Source organism: Megalobrama amblycephala, linkage group LG3 (genome assembly GCF_018812025.1).
Source record: "Megalobrama amblycephala isolate DHTTF-2021 linkage group LG3, ASM1881202v1, whole genome shotgun sequence".
Taxonomy (NCBI): domain Eukaryota; kingdom Metazoa; phylum Chordata; class Actinopteri; order Cypriniformes; family Xenocyprididae; genus Megalobrama; species Megalobrama amblycephala.
In genome coordinates, this window is record NC_063046.1 from 60694272 (window position 1) to 60712811 (window position 18540).

The 18540-nt window shown below is 35.9% G+C and overlaps 3 protein-coding genes and 1 long non-coding RNA gene across 5 annotated transcripts in view; 2 read left to right on the forward strand and 2 right to left on the reverse strand.

Moving 5' to 3' along the window:
* LOC125265854 overlaps positions 1-1909 on the reverse strand; it is a 25267-nt gene extending 23358 nt beyond the window's left edge. The window contains exon 1 of the long non-coding RNA XR_007184359.1: positions 1299-1909. This is a non-coding gene — a long non-coding RNA (uncharacterized LOC125265854). The remainder of the gene's footprint in view (positions 1-1298) is intronic.
* pabpn1l (PABPN1 like, cytoplasmic) lies at positions 830-9791 on the forward strand. Of its 2 annotated transcripts, none has more exons than XM_048186390.1 (7): positions 830-974; positions 5962-6055; positions 6386-6453; positions 6555-6661; positions 6740-6827; positions 9062-9192; positions 9442-9791. In XM_048186390.1, the coding sequence occupies exons 2-7, from the start codon at positions 5995-5997 to the stop codon at positions 9479-9481; spliced, it is 495 nt and encodes a 164-aa protein (XP_048042347.1). In that variant the 5' UTR covers positions 830-974; positions 5962-5994; the 3' UTR covers positions 9482-9791. The 2 variants fall into 2 exon arrangements, with proteins under 2 accessions (XP_048042347.1, XP_048042348.1); XM_048186391.1 differs by having other exon boundaries at positions 857-989.
* A 4-nt stretch (positions 9792-9795) lies between these two features.
* trappc2l (trafficking protein particle complex subunit 2L) lies at positions 9796-13894 on the reverse strand. The gene is made up of 5 exons (XM_048186392.1): positions 13762-13894; positions 10925-11097; positions 10202-10289; positions 10016-10095; positions 9796-9931 (listed from the first exon to the last, which is right to left on the reverse strand). The coding sequence occupies exons 1-5, from the start codon at positions 13792-13794 to the stop codon at positions 9886-9888; spliced, it is 420 nt and encodes a 139-aa protein (XP_048042349.1). The 5' UTR covers positions 13795-13894; the 3' UTR covers positions 9796-9885.
* Positions 13895-13907: 13 nt separating this feature from the next.
* galns (galactosamine (N-acetyl)-6-sulfatase) overlaps positions 13908-18540 on the forward strand; it is a 44764-nt gene continuing 40131 nt past the window's right edge. The window contains exons 1-2 of the mRNA XM_048186380.1: positions 13908-14046; positions 15825-15948. Coding sequence (XP_048042337.1) covers positions 13951-14046; positions 15825-15948 — 220 coding nt within the window. The 5' untranslated portion in view covers positions 13908-13950. The remainder of the gene's footprint in view (positions 14047-15824; positions 15949-18540) is intronic.

Genomic DNA, 18540 nt, shown 5'->3' on the forward strand with positions numbered 1-18540 from the left:
CTCCAATGAGGTACAGTTGAAACCACCTTTATAAGTTTATAGACATCATTTTTAAGGTTTATGAAATCTCACACATAAGAAGGAATGGATACTGATGTCTTGCAAGCTATCTATTAACCACATTGGTCATCATTGGACCATCATTCCTAGTCAGTTGTCTACCATTCCTAGTCAATGAATTCCACAGAAATCCATTTGGATATTTTTTCAACATTTAGAACTAATCCTATTGAGAATTTCCCTTTCAGTATTCTAGCATAGCACAAAAAATAGATATTTTACAGCAAATAAAGTTCCTAAATTAACTATTAACTCTTTCTGAAAATCCCTGTGTTATTTTTTTTCAGTTGAGTTAAATAAAAGTGCCCAGCAGGTCGAGCAAACATTAAACCCAACCACTGGGTTTGTCCATTTTCAACCCAACTTGGGTTGTTTTTAACCCAGCATTTTTTAGAGAGTAGGCATGTATTCTTTTTGGCTATTTTGACTAGTTTTTCTTTAACCTCAACAGCTTATAGGGGTTTTTACAGTCTTATTTCAAGGTGCGTTAATTTAAGGTTTAAGTCTGTAAAATCATAAAGATCCAATAAAAGTAGAGTTGTGTTAAGGAATACACAATATCCAATAGTACTTGTTTTAGTTTAATCCATCTGATCTTGCAGGATTTTTAGAGGGACCTTGTTTGATTCCAGTAGGATAGGATTGGAAATTCCAAAATCCTTCAGGATTTTTTGACTAGAGTAAATTTGAAACCTCTACATTTTTCAAATAGAAATAATCAACTAAACTATCTTAATTTATTTAAAACAAAATTATCTTCTTTTTTATTTTATTTTTTAATTTCAAAAAATACAATCACACCTGTTTCTTCTACTACACTCACTAGCGTTTGATTAGTAGTCAGGTGTGTTAGTTAAGGGCTGTACCGGGAAGGCTGTTGGAGCTGATGTTGAAAACCAGCGTGGATCCTCCAGGTAAAGTTTCACAAAGTGAGCAAGAAATATGAATTTTCTGTTTACTTCGTTGTGAACAATATTAACGATCTGGTGGCAGAAAAAATCGTTAAACGTCACTATTAAGCGAATATAAGGGAGTGTCACACGTGAATATGGTGGATAAAATGGTCAATATCAGAATCCAGTAAACTGAAGCCGACTATTTCGCCATTTCATCGCGTCTGAGATTTAGCAAAAAGTCCGCGCCATGTGCTGTGTCGTATTCGGACAATTAAGTTCTTTATATAGGACAATAATCAACCAAATACACTGAAATCGAGATACATGTACACGTAAGCCTACCTTAGTGCAGTATATTCCTCTGAAAATCATTCGGTGAAATCGGGAGTTTTCACACAAAGTCGTTGGCAGTTTAGCAGCGCGGCCTTGTTGTGTTTTTTTTTTTTTTTTTTTTTTTTTTTTGCACTCAAATCATTAAACGAATTAAAATAACGATTTTAGGTTACATTCCTATACATATAGGAGAGTGTATTTTTAATAACTTTTAATAACCGTTTAGGTGTGTTTTCTTTTTGTTTATTTTTTCGGTTTTTTGTTTTTGCTATTCTCTTAAAGGGACAGATCACCCAAAAATTATTTTAGGACTTTTACATACGGATGTATGAAAATGTTGTTTTCGCCATTCTTCTTTTTTGTTCCTCAGAAAAAATAAGTATAAGATTTGGTGAAGAGTAAATAATGACAGTAATTTTTATTTTTGGTTGATCTATACTTTTAAATTGTACTGCGATGTGGATTTTTTTTTTTTTAAAACGCATAATATCATGTAGTGGAAATTAAAATGAGGTCATAGAAACTGCATGTATAAATTGATAAATGTACGCACCATGTGCTATTTTGTATTTAGACTATTAAAGGGTTAGTTCACCCAAATATTCTGTCATTAATTACTCACCCTCATGCTGTTTCACACCCGTAAGACTAATGAATCTTCAGAACACAAATTAAGATATTTTTGATGAAATCCAATGGCTCCGTGAGGCCTGCATAGGGAGCAATGACATTTCCTCTCTCAAGATCAATTAATGTACTAAAAACATATTTAAATCAGTTCACGTGAGTACAGTGGTTCAATATTAATATTATAAAGTGACGAGAATATTTTTGGTGCACCAAAAAACAAAATAACGACTTATATAGTGATGGCCGATTTCAAAACACTGCTTCAGGAAGCTTCGGAGCGTTATGAATCAGCGTGTCGAATCAGCGGTTCGGAGCGCCAAAGTCACGTGATTTCAGCAGTTGGGTGGTTTGACGCGATCTGAATCATGATTCGACACAGAAGATTCATAACACTCCGAAGCTACCGTGATCAGGGGCGGCGCTAAGGGTGGTCTTAGGGGGCTGGAGCCCCGAATGTTTTTCCAAAAGCCCTGAATCTTTCAGGTTTGAGGTTTCTTTAACAGTGCTGTCAAAATATCATTTTTCTAATCTCTCTCTTAAAATATGTTAAACAGATCAATATCGCTTTTCTGCAGTATACACCAATACCTGCAGCGCTTTCTCTCTCTTCTCTCCGACAGCGAGTTCACGCACACCGCATTTGAACACAGACACGCCTCCTCAGAGCAGCGGCAGGCCTCGAGACTCTTGTTCGGTCCGGTTGAAGGGTTTTTGTTATGATTTAACAACTGATATGACAACTTTAGCACATTTGTCAGCTAAACATTTATTCAGTGTTTTCCATTAATTACCCTATGTTTCATAATGAAGCGAACATTTAAAACATACATAGCCTAAATCAGGGGTCATCAACTATATTTGTCCAAGGGCCAGAATTTTTCTCTGCAGACACTGTAAGGGCCAGATACTCGTAATATAAAATAAAATTCGAATTGTATCCTAATATGTTATTATTTGATATACTAATTCTAATTCCAAATTTATTTTATTTTTTACATATTACCTGTACTGCAGCAAGCCACCAGGGGGCGATAGCGATATTTTAGGCTTCATATTTGTGAGGCTGTCAAGCTGTCCATCACTGTCACGCAATTGTGCGCTAATCCCAGGCAAGGAAAATTTTGACATTTGTGAAAAAATGAGCACGTGAAACAATAAAAGATGTTCAATGAGAGCAACGCGTTTATCGTCATTCTTGACTGAAGGCAGGCTATGGCACAAGCTACTTTTCAGAAGGGTTTTTTTTTCCGTTAGATTTAAAAATAAATAAATATGGAACGGACCCGAATATTCAAATATTCGTTCGGTGGGTTGGTATTCGATTTGAAAATTTGACATTCGAATATTTTTTTTATTTTTATTTTTTGCACACCTGGGATCCCCCGCGAAACGATTCTCATTCCCCCTTGAATAAGGCCGGCGACACACTGGCTGCGTGAGCGTCTCAGCTGCGTGGCGTGTTCGTTTTTATTTCGGCTCCCATATTTAACAGGTTGCGTCTCAGGCGCGCTCGAGCCACGCGGAAAACGCGTGCATGCTAGAAATAGAACCGACGCGTGTTCCAGCAACGGGAGTGTTCAGAACAGCGGAGTTTGTATGGACCGAAGTGCATGTCTGAGCTTGTGTTTTGTTGCTTTGACACTGTGGAAAATACAATAATAGAAACAAAATGTATTAGCATTTTTACCCGTTATTATCAATCTAAATTAATCTCGTTTTTAATTTAACTTAATTTCGTTTTTCTTTATTTAAATTTCATTTTTCTTTATTTAAATTTCGTTTTTTCTTTATTTAAATTTCGTTTTTGTTTATATAAATTTCGTTTTTTCTTTATTTAAATTTCGTTTTTTCTTTATTTAAATTTCGTTTTTCTTTATTTAAATCTACCCTTACTGTGCCAATTTGTTAGTCAGAAAAATATTAGACTACCTTAAAAGTATTGCTTAATTTAACAGACCTGTGTGTGTGCGTTTTATATCACTAGTGCAGTGTCCGTTCTCGGAGCATAAGCCCTGCCCGCATGAGGTGCGCCGCTTCCCGCTCGCGCTGTTCTGACTGTAGTTTACTAAAAGTTTATTAATTCTGAATGTGTCGCATCTCGCATGTCCATCTATATTGCACCAAATGCGACACTGCACTGCCTTGTGAAGTCGATTGGATGAACGGTTCTCGAAATAATAAAAATGCAAACGGACATACAGACACAGATTCCTGCCTTTATTAGAGAGAAAAATATGTTCAGCCCCTCTCTCCGAAGAGTCGATGTTCATTACTACCGAAGCTTCGAAGCTCAAAAAATGGTATTCGGACCAGCCCTAAACTTTTTTCCTCTTACAAGGCTATTCCTGAATTCAGTATTATTCTGGGGGCCGGATGGAAATCTCTGGCGGGCCGGATTTGGCCCTCGGGCCGCCAGTTGGCGTTGCATGGCCTAAATGGTCTCTACGTTGTATTTTTACAAACAAACTAAAATCGAAACCATTATATGGCTTTGTGCCTTTTATAAAACGGCAAAAGACCGCGATAAAGTGTATATATACAGTCTGTTTGTGCTGCGTGTTTTAAAGAGAAGTGCGCACATTTGCTCACGCAATCAGCTGGTGATCAGAATAATAGCTCTAGGGTTTATCTCTTGCAAGTGAAGAAATTGGAACAAAAGTATTGTAATTTGCCTATACTGTATTGTAAAGTAGCTACTAATAAAATTTTCATTTATTTTATAGTGCATTTGTTACAATATATGGACATTACTGTATAATGTCAATAATTATAAAGGCCTAAATCATATTATAATATTATTGTAGGCCTAATAATTGTTTGGCATCCTAAAACACCAGTGTCAATGTAATGTAGACTGAGACTCTATATCACAACTAAAAAGATGTTTGAGCCCTCTTTAATGTGCAGGTACAAGTCAGGTGTTTCTTTGTTCAATTTGCACACTGTACATTGCACACTCAGTTTTGAGCTCTCAAAGTGCACCAGATTGATGCATTAACCTTATAATGTACAAAATTTTCTTTCGGGGGAGCATGCCCCCGGACCCCCCCAGAGGAGGTACACACAACAAAGTTTTGCACATTTCTGTAAGAAACAATGTAAATAAGATTAAATAGATTTGGGATAAGCCCTGAATGTTTACAATGCCTGGCTCCGCCCCTGACCGTGATTTTGCCAAGTAAGACATGCTCCTGGATCAACATACTTCGTTGATCCTGGAACAACATTCCTATCCAAAAATTTTGTCCTAACCTTTTCCCAACCCTTAAACCTACCCCTACTCATAACTTATCCCTAAAATAGAAGGGAAATGATAGTTGAATAACACTGTTGTGGAAGCACCTAACCCAGGTTGTAAGTCTAAACTTAACATAAATGGTAAACTTGTCCCTCAAACCTGATTGGTTGATTGGAATGTTGTTCCAGGATCAACAAAGATGTTGATTTTTGTTGATTTGAATTTTTGGGTGAACTATACTTTTAAAGGGATAACCCAAAGAATAAAATGCTGTCATTTATCTTCGGAACACAAATGAAGATCTTTTTAATGTAATCTGAGAGCTTTCTGTTTTGTAAATAAAGGGCTAAATTATGTTAATTTGTGCAAACAAAGCACTCGTGTCACTTCATAAAACTGAGGATAAACCACGATGGATTACTTTTATGATGTCTTTACTATCTTTCTGGGGCTTGAAAGTGGTAGTTGCGTAGCCTGTCAATGGAGGGACAGAAATTTCTCAGATTACATTAAAAAAAAATCTTAATTTGTGTTCTGAAGATGAATGAAAGTCTTATAGGTTTGGAACGACATGAGGGTGAATAATTAATGACAGAATTTTCATTTTTAGGTGAACTAACCCTTTAAATAGCCCTGCGGTGTGAATAATTTAAATTATTTTAGTCCAAATTAACATGAGGTCATAGAAACTGCGTGTATAAAAATCATACAAGAATGTCATCCTGCAAGAGATGTCCTGTCATCTACCCTTGTTTTCTGTGTACATAAGGAGCTCTGTTTGTGTGGAAAATCTTGTTCCTTCAGGATCTGGATGCGATTCAAACTCGTGTGCTGGAAATGGACGAGTCTGACATGCAGTATGAGGTAGAGAGACAGTTTCCCTACAGCCCTCAGGCAGGTGAGCAGCCAGCTGGCCCACACCTGAGCCCATCTGCTGGGCCACAGTGTCTTATCACTGCCCAATGAGGCATGTCCCAGAAGGGCTGTCCTGCAGCCCGGCATGTAGTCTTATCTAAGGACATCTCTGCTTGCACAGGGACAGCCTTCTGTGACAAATGTGAACCCTAGTTAAATGCGCCAAAGACACACTTACAGAGTTCCTGAACCGTACTTTGGCAAGTCCTTGAAATTTAGACTTAAACATGATGTGCTCTTTGTACTAGGTCTATCTAATACTGGTTAATATTTTATATGATTATAATTAACTTTATAATCTTGCCTTCCTCAGGATTGTTCTTCAGTATGACCCATGAAGAGAGAATAGATTCTGACAGGAGATCAATCTATGTGGGAAACGTAAGCTGCTTAGATCTCCAGATATTTGAACGTTTCCTTTCATATTGTATTTTAATCATGTATTCTAGGTGTATGTTTATGCCTTATTGTTTGACTTGCAGGTGGATTATGGAGCAACTGCAGATGAATTGGAGATGTACTTTAACGGCTGTGGCCACGTAAACAGAGTTACAATCCCGTATAATAGATTCACAGGCCATCCAAAAGGGTGCGTATCCTTTCGGCTACAAAACAAAATATAATTTAACATCAAGCATGTTTTATATGAGTATGTTTTTCCCTGTAGCTTCGCCTACATTGAGTTCTCCGAGAGGGAGTCGGTGAGGACCGCCATGACTTTAGATGAAACCCTATTCAGAGGGCGTGTCATTAAGGTGAGATGGAAATGTAATGCAATGGCATATAGTTATGCATTACGTTCACACCACAGCTGGCCAAAATAATTTTTTGAAGACCGCATGAACAGAACAAAAATCGTGTCTAATCTTTTCAGGCCCGATCTGAGCCACTTTCATATGTCAGGATAGAATTCATGCAGATTTAATGTCAATTTAAATGTACAGTTAAAGAAATGCTTCATTTGAATGTAATTTGAATTGTTTTTGAGTCATTAAAACTCTAGTCTCGCGTAGTCAAACCTTTAGACTGACGGCAGACTCATCGCAGCGTTCATTGGCCAAGCGTCGCCCAAGACGCCATCTGACTGTGACATGTACTGTACAGCAACCAATCACAGTTTGTTTTGTTCAGCTTCATGTTTAGGGGTGTGAAAATGTAATGTCGCTGTTCCTCTACGATAACAGACCGGCATGTAACCAATAAATTATTGAGGAACGTCATGCAAATTTACTGCAACGTACAAATGTATAAAAATCCAGCATTTAGATCCTGATAAGCGCTCATTGTCAGAGTTATAAATATGACGGCTTTCTTTTTCCATGAGGGGGTTTGGCATCACGACGGCTTTGTTTCCAGCGGACCATTAAAGAACGCGACGCACATCAAAACTCCCCAAGTGTTTCCTAGTGATGGGAGAAACTAAGCTTTTTTGAAACATTGAATCAATTGCCACACGCTGGTGACCCCTGCTGGTCAGAACAGTGTAAATGCAGTGAAAACAAAGCCCAAACATACATGAAATCACCTTTAACAAACCAATTACAAATGTTTTACTGAAGGTGTCATCTATTAATAAATCATCTTATACCATTAAATATGAAGTGTATATAATGTGAGTTATTTTATTATATTGTAGAACTTGTTTTGTTAGTTTTATGGTGAGTTTGGTTAATCAGACCACTAAGAAACTTTTAGCTACAACTCTTTCTTTTAATGATACTGTGTCATTAAATGTCTAAAAATGTATAAAACTGATCCGAGATCAGGCAAAAATCATATATAGACGCTGGTTCATGAATTCACAGAGATCATCGCCCCCTAGCGGCGAAACATTGACATTGTGAAATGTTTCGAAATGGTAACAAAGCCTTGTTTACTGAAATCACATGACTTTGGCAGTTTGATACAAGCTCTGGTTCAAAACAAATGATTCACAAAGGTCTCAAAGCTTCATAAAGCAGTGTTTCGAAAGTGCCAGACAACTGTTTTCCATTTTGTGTGCCTTAAGCCAGGCATACACTGCGATTTTCGTTAGATTTTGTGCCGAATTCTGACTCGTCTGGCCGAATTTCAGCTTTGTCGTGCAGCGTACAGAGGGAACCGAGAGGTTCATATTGCCCTTTTTGGGCATTGCCCATTTTGAATTTTGTCTAAAAATGCTATTTTTTTTTTTATTTTATTTTTTTTTATTGCCGTTTTGTTATGAAACTCTGTAAGTGTCATCATGCCTTGTAATGATTTGTGATTTGTAATAACTGGTCTTAATAGATTCCTTCATGCTGACAACAAAGACCAATTTTACCACAGTCGGCCAAACTTTCTGTCCGGCGTTTTGATTTTCTTTCGAACTCCTTCTACACTGTTTGTCCGATTTTCACCAAATTCATGTCAGATCATTTTCAGACCATGCTGGCAAGAAGTTATGGATTTCGTGTCGATAGACGAAACGATTATCGTTTACCCCATCAACGAATTCGATGGCATGATGCCAAAACGACTCTAAGGCTGTATCTCTGCAAGTCTTTGGCATATTGACAACAAACTTTGTCATTATCAGCCCACAATGACGACACATCAATTTAGTCACAGCGCCACCTATTGGTCAAGTGATAAGCAATTAAATCATATTACTAGTGATTCTATTTGATTTTTCAGACATTTTGACTGAAATCATTTTAAAATGTCTATAATTACTCATTGTTGCAGTTCGTCTGACTATATTTTTTTCATTTTTGTTTTCTTCTCATAAACATATAATGGTAGGCTGTTGTATGCATGTGGTTCAGTTTTGCCTGTCCAATATGGACCAAATTTTAATTATGTAAACAATCAAGAAAAACGTAATTGTGCACTTTTTCTTGTGGTGTGAATGTAGCCATAGCATCTCCAGTGTTGTTTTCCTTGTGAAATGAATCTGTTTTTTGTTTGCTATGAAATACAAATCTGTGACAGGAGGAAACCATTTCATTTCAAGCTCTTTGTGCACTAGGTATTGCCAAAAAGAACAAACATCCCAGGTTTCAGGACTACAGATTCGAACTTGCGTGGAGGCTGGTCCCGAGGACGGGGTTTCCGTGCCTCGAGATTTTACAACCCATTCAGAGGCTGCCACTTCATTAGGTCAGTTCTGCCAATTCATAACCGTACGTCACATGATACAGAGCTCTAATTATTTCGGAGACGCAGTGGTCCGTGGCCTTGCACATTTCATATATGCTGATTCTCTAACCGTATAATTCCATATTGCTTTCAGATTTGTGAAGCCTAAAAACTAATGCAAATTTACCGTGATCATAATAGTCATATGGAAGTGTGGCATTTCTCTGGCTTTCTTTAATGATGTTTTAAAAATTGTACTTTTTGTTTTAGGGAAAATGGACGAGCTCATCCATGGGTCGATTCTTTTTGATATTCATTTTTCTGTTATCTTCAAAGCACTTCTTGGTGCTAATTAAAGTACGTTTCAGTAGTTGTATAAAGGGAGCTCAGTTTAGTATTATGATTATTTTGTATGTGTGTTTGTAGCTTGTATGACACTACAGAAAGCGGAGACTTGATTTCTATTGAGTGGTTACTGTTTTATTTGTATTTTATACAATTTCTTTAAAATACCATGCCTGTGGGAGGCTGAGATGTCTTGTGAATTTCAGTACTTTGTCTATTTTTGCTTTTTTCATGCTTGGACTTCATCACTGTAAATAAAATCAATATTATCACGAGTTGTTTTATGAAACACAAATTATTTATTTTCACCGAAACAAACAATACATAATAGACACTGATGCAAATATATACAATTGTAAAGAGAGGATTTCAGCAGGCCTGCACCATCATAGCTGAAACTATACCGTCAAAAGCCCTGAGGAGAGAGAAAAATATTATATTAGAGTATCCGTCGCTGTATCAAACACTCCAAATGTATGTTTTCACCAAAGAAACTTACTTTGATTGAATTGGATCTCCAGGATTGTAGAATGGGTTACACATTACATCGGTGAAGGAGTTGTGCAACTTTCTGAACATCTGAGGAAAGAAAGAAAAGCTCAACTCATCATTACAACCCATGTGATTGACACATCTCGCCTCTTTTGTTGTTGTGAAATGTACACGTTCCACCTATGTAACTCACACTTCTGATTTCGTTGTCTCGCAGAGATGTGTTGGAAGAATCGACAACAATCACAAACTTCACCTTAGAGTTTGTCACGTAGCCATATCTGTAATTGTTGTTAAGATGAACATGCCGTGCATTAGAAAGCAGCCAATCTTACAGGGATAGTTCACCCCAAAATTAAAATTGTGTCATTTACTCTGAATCGTGTCGTTCCAAACTCCTCCTGTGGAACACAAAATAAGATATTCTGGATAATGTTGGTAACCAAAAAGCTTTGGTGATCAATGACTTCCATTGTGTGATATTTCTTGAAATATCTTTTATCTTTCACAGAAGAAAGCCATTTTGGGTGAACTATACATTATCTCGCTTTATTAAGCAATTTCTTTGCTGTTGACATTCAATGATCCAATTCAATCATACTAATAATCAAAAATAACTTTAGATAAACGTCACATTTTTTGTTATTGCTGAAGTAAGAGTGTTGAACTTGAGGCTTATTCATTTCACTTTTGGTGTGAAAGGGCCTTTACATTTGCCAAAATATAACTTTTTTTTAACAAAAACAACAAGAAAAACCAACAGGCCCAGCTCAGGTGAGAAAAAGTAACATTACTTTCCATAAAAGTAATTAGTTTTTGAGGAAGCAACTCAATATTGTATCACATTACTTTTAAAAGTAACACTGCATCACAATAAGAAAGAAAAGATGATCACAACTGTCGATTTGAAGGATACACTTTGTAGTCCTCTGTTGGATACAGGAGTCCCAGATAAAGCTCCCTCTGGTCGCCCAAGGCTTTGCCCACACCGGAGATCTTCTCCTCCACTACATCCAGAGAAGTGTGCACTGTGTAGTGGAACTTGAGTTCCCCCTGTGTAGGAACGCTCCGAATGTACAGCGGATAGTTCTGCAGAGATCAACATAAGTTTTGTCAATGTAATGTCAGCACACAATGCTATTAGAAATTAATGTGCGTTCATTTTGTCAATGGGTCTTTGACGAATAAGGTTTTTAAAAGTGTGAAAAAACAATGGAGATATAGTTAATTTTGACGTTTTATTAAATGTTAACAATGAGATTGTGGTTTTTATAATCAATTAACACTGCTTTTGTCTTTTTTTTTACAAGATGGACAAAATTTGTCACCAAAAATATAATTTGGTTTAACCAAAAGACACTTGGTTTTACTGAATGATGATATTTTCAAGCAATGCGAACAGGCTGATATCTAGCTAGCTAACAAAAGTACAAACAAACATTTTATATTTAGTCCAAGTTTTTAAAATATTACAACATTTTCCATGTTTTATAGCGGTTGCACCGAATGACCTGATGTTTCGGGACATGCGTATGAGAGTGAAAACATGAATTTTTCAGATAGTTAAGAGAGAGTTAGTTACTTTGCTTCATGACCATGTGGTCCTTTGTAGGTGTCTGAATGATGTCACATGATATTGACAACATGACTTTATATTGGTTACTCCGAATGACATCAATGAAATTCATTTTTACGGACATTCTTTCTCATAACAAAGCAACGACTTCTACACATAATTTTAATACCATTTTGCACTATGTTGATATATGATGTTATAAAATCATGCCAGAATAAAAAATATATACATTTATTACAGTTTAAGATATTTTAATCTCAAACAAAATGGCTGTATTGATCGGTTAAACCAAATGACATTTTGACACTTCAAAATCTTTAAAATAGCTTTATATGTCGCAAAATATAATTAAAACCTTTTGGATTCAATAAAAGAGATTTAGTTGTACTACCTTACATACTTTGGATGTCATATCTTTGTTTTTATTGTTATTGAGGATTTCAGACAAAAAATGATGTCATTGACCCCAATAAGCATGAACTATTTGTCTATTTGCAATAGCCATGACCCATGAGTTAGTGACGGATATATCATGGTTGCATCCAAAATCACATGCTTCCCAACTATATAGTAGGTGAAAAACAGTATGTGAGAAAAGTACTGTGTCTTTACTATCCTATGAGGCCACAGGAGAGGATTTGTGAATGGAAGTGAAGCGATGCAACTGATGCTGGTAGGTCACGTGATAATGACAATATAGCGAATGTAGTATGTCCGGATTACATTTATACTAGAACATACTTTTTTAATGCTCACATGCTTAAAGTACATACTTATTCAAAATTAGTACCTACGGGAGAGAGTATGTGATTTCGGACACAGCCCATGCATTAGACCAGAGTTTCCCAAATGTTCAATTGACAAAATATCAAACTTTTTTTAAAAATGGAAAAATGTCCATAAGATGTAATACAAATTTCAGCTTATATTTATAATAAGTTGTAAGTGTATGTAAAAATATGAAGTATTTCCAGTGTGAAAATTCCTGAGGTAAGTATTATTCATATTAATGGATGTTAAATGAGAACTTGTCATGCAATTTTAATTTATACCAGGGCTCTCTGACACGCTTGATTCTGATTGGCCAATGACAGCATGTGGCGGTCAAATGTTTATAATCCATCTCTCTGCAGTCAATACAAGAAAGCTAATAAAATGAACCCAGAACCATTTTTCATGTCTTTGCATTTATTTATTTAAGTAGACCGATAAAGATTGCACAGAATGATAGTCTTCATTAATGCACAGTCTGTTTTATATTTCTTTCCAATTGTATTTATTTTAAAACATTTCCTATATGTGAGGGATACCATAATTATTTTGAATTAGTACGTTTGATTTAAATGTATGCATTCATCCATGTTTACACAGTTAAGTTGTAGAGTTAAACTACGTTAATTTGTAACATACAAAATTACAAATACAGTAAGTTTGATATGCAACACGAAATACAAAAACATGGTTATTATAGTTAAACCATGATAACACCACATGAAAAAATACTATAGTAAAGTACTTGAATTAATTTGTTGTGGTAATTCTATAGTTGCTGTGATAATATAACAAATATAGTAATATAAACAAACTACTACTAAGATTTCTACAACTACAGGGTATATTATACTATAATACACTAGTTTACTGTTGTAAAAACTGAAGTATACTACAGTATTTATTACAGTTCACTATAGTTAATACTACAGTATGCTGTAACATTCACTAACAAAGTGTTAAATACTATAATATATACAGTATACAACAATTTACTATAGTATTTACGATAGTATTTTTTCATGTCCAAATCAGAACACTACCCATAGTTTAACCATGGTATTTGTAGTAAAACTGGTTATACAATTGGTAATAAATCCGCCAAAAAACATGGTTACCACAATTTTACTATAATAAAATCATGGTTCATTTTTGTAAGGACACTCTCTAATCAAAAACAAAGCAGGGTTGTAATAAAAACAAAAGTGAAACATGTTCATTTCAAAGCATTCATGCTAAACTATAAACACAAATACACGTCGATATGATGTCACTAAAACATATCAAACGCTCTTAGCAATAATTCATCAGATCTGATTAATCTAGCGCATCGGATGTGAAATACATTCAAACATTACCGATAAATGCTTTACTGTATCGTAAAAAGATCAAATGTTTTCCTTTACCTCCTTCGCAATGACTGCGATACACACCGCCATGATGCTGACGCGACACACGCCGGTCACGTGACACGCTGCAGTCACATGATCCACAGTTTCACAGCGCTTTGAATAATAGTTCTCGTGATTCGAGATGTTTAAAGAGCACTTCCTGAAAGCTGCATGAGTGACTGTGAGAAGACCTGAAGGACAGAGATGTGTGTTCGGGCTGTGATGTGTGTGTTGTGGGCAGCGTGTGTGTGTCAGACTGCAGGAAGACATCCCAACATCATCATCATGCTCATGGATGATGTAAGTGTGGCTCTTTTCGCTTCAGAATCACTCTTGTGTGTGTGTTTAGTGTGCATTTGTGCAACATACTTATATATTTGATCTGTGGAATACATTTGTGTACTTTGTTTTTAGGCGCGTTCACGCCGTGTTGTAATTACCGCTTGTGAAACGCGTTCACATCCTCATAGAACTCGTAATAACCACTGGGAATTTTCTGAGAGGTCCAACTTGTACCACATGACCGCTGCAGCTTCAATTTGCATTGTTCCGAGTGGAACGTCACGTGTTGTCATCTCGTAATAACGGTAACATGGCGTGAACGCATCGTATATTGTGTATAAATTGCATATATTATATATACATTTTTTTGTATTGCAATGAATCTTACAATATGCATCACAATATTCCAAATAGATTATATTATGAATATATTTTGTTCTGTCCAAAAATACCCCATAGATTCGCCTGTTCTTCAGAGGTCTTTTAAACAAATGAGATTTACTTAAGAAGGAGGCAGACATCCCAACCTGCAAAAAGTCATTTCAGGGAGGTATCATGCCTATAGCTATAAGCTATAGGCATATCCAATTATTCGTTAATTATGTTTAAATATGTAGATTACTTTTACTATTTATATAAGCTGCTTATACTATTTATGTAAACTGCTTTTATTTATTTTCCATTGCAACTTTAAACAGGTCTAAGGAGTTTGTTGTTTTCATGTAGCCTTGGCAACTAGCCTGAATAATATGCACATGAAATGAAACTTGGCAACTCACCTCACTGATAATTGATTGGTTGATTTGCCGAAAAAGGCCATTCGGGATGCTCTCTGTCTTACATGCGCTTCGCACACTAGCACACACACACACACACACACACACACACACACACACACACACACACACACACACACACACACACGCAAGGTCTCTTTCGCTCCCTCTTCCTCTCTGCCGTGCGCGCGCTGGTTTGAAACACAGTCTCTATGCGCGCTCTTGCTCGCTCGCTCTAGATTCCGGGAGATTTTAACTAATTTGCGGGCATCAGGGAGCCGCTATCAATATGCGGGAGACTCCCGGAACTTCCGGGAGACTTGGGATGTCTGAGGAGGAAACAATGGAGTTTGAGACTCACTGTATGTCATTTCCATGTACTGAACTCTTGTTATTCAACTATGCCAAGATAAATTCAAATTTTGATTCTAGGGCACCTTTAAGAATCAATGGTTCACATACTTATGAATGGGGTTATTTTAATAAATTCAGCTATTTTTTTTGTCTTGTGGATTTTTTATATATATATATATATATATATATATATATATATATATATATATATATATATATATATATATATATATATATATATATATATATATATATATATAATGTGTGTGTATACACATTCCAAGAAATTAATTGATTAATTGAGAAATTAATTCTTACTGAATATTACATATCAAATATTTTTGTCCAGGCTGTCATACATAGAAATTATGAACACAATATTAGTTACTGATTATTTTGTAGTCAATGTGTGTTTTTTCATGTGAGCTTTTTGTTTTTCTATGCATTTAATTTTTTTGCATAGTAAAATAAAAATTGTAGCTGTAGTTTGCATTTTTTATATTTAAAATAATTACCTATTTAATATTTTAAATAAGTATTTTCCTCATATTTCGATGGTTCAATCAAACTTGTTGGGTCATTAAAAACAAATATCCCCTCCGGACATCACTGTTGGCCACTACTGTTTACCATATATTGGCTGATAATCTCTGTCTCTGTCTGCAGATGGGATGGGGTGATTTGGGAGTTTTTGGCGAGCCGTCCAAGGAAACTCCAAACTTGGATCTGATGGCCGCTCAGGGGATGCTGTTTCCAAACTTCTACACCGCCAACCCTCTGTGTTCCCCCTGTAAGTGCTCATCTTCATCTCTCTATCACAATGGCTTTGTTCAGAATGGGATATTAGCATAGTGCTTACTGTACAGTACTGTATTCTGCCTGCGATAAATGTTTTAAACAATGCATCACATTTATTCAGATCAGGTTATAATCTTGGAAATAAATGTAGTTATTTATTTTGCCACTCCAAGCAAACAAAGTAAATAAAGACATGTTAATTATTTAGTTTAAGTGCTCTAGCTCTGGTTTTATACAGTACTGCACATTTTAGACAATGAAGTAACTCTCCTGGGTGATTCATGTGCATAGAAAAATTGCATAGTGTTAAAATGGCATGAGTTGAATGGTTGTGTGTTATTCTAACCAATGTTTAGAGGGGCTATTCAGCTTTGATTCTGATTGAATGTTCCTCGTCTAGACATTGGAAGCAAATAGACTACTTTTTTCGAATATTAACTTTCATGCGATAGCTGTTTGTGAATGTAAAAGGTCTGCAAAGTTGTAAAGATCAAAGTGCACGCAAATAAATTTGTGTCCTAAAAGAAAGAATCGATTCTGAACTGCCTGAAACGAGTCGTCAGTAATTCCAGAGTACGTATGTTTGTAACAAATTTGCATAATGCCAGCCTATGGTTTTCATTGGCTGCCGGCGAACACTCTTTGCCCCGCCCTCAATCACTGTAGTTGTATCTGAGACTGGAAGAGTTTGGTTCGTGTTCCTGTCAAGAAGACGCCGTTTTCTGCTGCCGAAACAAATCCACTTTGTTGAGATTGATACGGTAAAACCAACGCCATCGTTACTGTTCGTATCACTGTGAATCAAGAGCTGAAGAAGATCCGGAGCTGAAGTTCAGTGGAAACGAAAAGTGCGTTTCGTTTCCAACACGTGCTGTAAGCGATCAACCAGTCACAACAGACTCAATAACTTACTCATTTAGACATTTACCGCCACCTACTGGCAGTTTTAGTTTCTTAGAGTATTATTTCATAAAAAAAAAAAAAAAATCATACTTTGAGGATAGTTCTGTTTAATTACGTTTACTCATGTAGTTTCAAACCTGTATGACTTTCTTTCTTTTGCGGAATATAAAAGAAGATATTTTGAATAATGTTGGTAACCAAACAGTCTGTAAATATATCTAAACACCAATTAATTAAAAAAAAATAATGGCCTTTGTAGCCTAAATGTTTATGTGTAATAAATTCTATGTTGAATCAAATAAAAAAAAAAAAAAATTCTAAAGCTATTTTTCATGTCTATTTGATGCTTTTCTCATTTAACACAATAATGACTTTAAATGATCTTTTGGGGGTAATTTCTCAGCTGAATTAGATTAAATTGCAATTAAAAATTGTAATCACTTGACAGCCCTATAAATAAATTCATTATACAGTATATCCTATAAAACTAATTATTTTCAAAGCATTATTGAATTATAAATTTTTTTTTATTATTATTATAGCTTGTCAAATTTGCCCCTATTTGGGTGTGAGCAAAAACACGCCATTTTTGTGTGTGTCCCTTTAAATGCAAATGATCTGCTGCTCCCGCCCCCTTTCCAGAAGAGGGCGGAGCTTTAACAGCTCAACAACAACAAAGCTGGAGAATCTCACACAGCCAAAATGAGGATTGTCAGAAACGGTGTTCAGCCTTACATTGTTCAAACCGGAGTCGACACTGATGGAGAGACTCAGGAAGAAGTTACAATCCGCCCCCTTTGTTGTGTGCTATCGGGGGCGGGGTTTATGTAAATGTTGGGGTTTGTGATGTCACCAACCCGGGAAGAAGCTCGTTGTAGTCCTTACCAGCTGTTTGTTGTAGTCCTTAAACAGAGAATATCTCTCTTTGCATTAAACTCTGACCGTCGTAACTTTGCAGATGTTTTTTATGCTCAAACAGCAACATTACACACTAACTAAAGTTAAAAAAGTGAAATCATAATCAACCACCCCTTTAAAAATTTGAGCTGACATATTGAATATACTGATTTATATTGAGAGGTTTACAATTTGTCATTATTATTACAATGCAATTGCATCTATTTTACTGTTCATTCATTTTTTGTTTCATCCTGCTGAGGAAACACAAGACGTGTGCAGCTGCATGATAGCGAGAGGACGACTTATTATGCTAATATGGATAATACACCAGCAGTACTGAAATATGCTAATTATGCATAATTTGGGAATTTGAATGGACTTGCTATGCAGAGCAGATCTTCTTTTAGTCCTCTTTTCAATTCTAATTAATTTTTAAGCAAATAAGGCTTAATCAATTGTTAATCTCAAATGTGTGAGATGAAGGTGCCTGGAGCACTCGTACCTGCCGCTATTATAGAGCTTTTCCTTCAGAACCTTAATTAGAATTTTAATCACAAAGTAGATAGAGGAGAACTTCCTAATGATAATATCCAGGGTGAGCTCTCTCATGTCCAAAGCCTCTTTCCTTTCTCTCTCTTCCAAATGAAGTCTTAAATACCACATGATTTAAATTTCAGGAAATGCATTTGATTAGATTTTAAAACTTATTCCTGAAGAGCAAGCAAGAGTCTTGCAAAACAAACGTTTATATAGGAGTTACACACTTTTATACAAGTACGGG

Coding starts and splice junctions, on each gene's coding strand:
- trappc2l (XM_048186392.1), bottom strand. CDS start 13,794: ATGGCGGTGTGTATCGCAGTCATTGCGAAGGAG. Junction 11,098..13,761: donor TCGCAGTCATTGCGAAGGAG/GTAAAGGAAAAC, acceptor TGATCTCTGCAG/AACTATCCGCTGTACATTCG. Junction 10,096..10,201: donor GAGACAACGAAATCAGAAGT/GTGAGTTACATA, acceptor TTCTTTCCTCAG/ATGTTCAGAAAGTTGCACAA.
- pabpn1l (XM_048186390.1), top strand. CDS start 5,995: ATGGACGAGTCTGACATGCAGTATGAGGTAGAGAGACAGTTTCCCTAC. Junction 6,056..6,385: donor TCCCTACAGCCCTCAGGCAG/GTGAGCAGCCAG, acceptor TGCCTTCCTCAG/GATTGTTCTTCAGTATGACC. Junction 6,454..6,554: donor GATCAATCTATGTGGGAAAC/GTAAGCTGCTTA, acceptor TTTGACTTGCAG/GTGGATTATGGAGCAACTGC.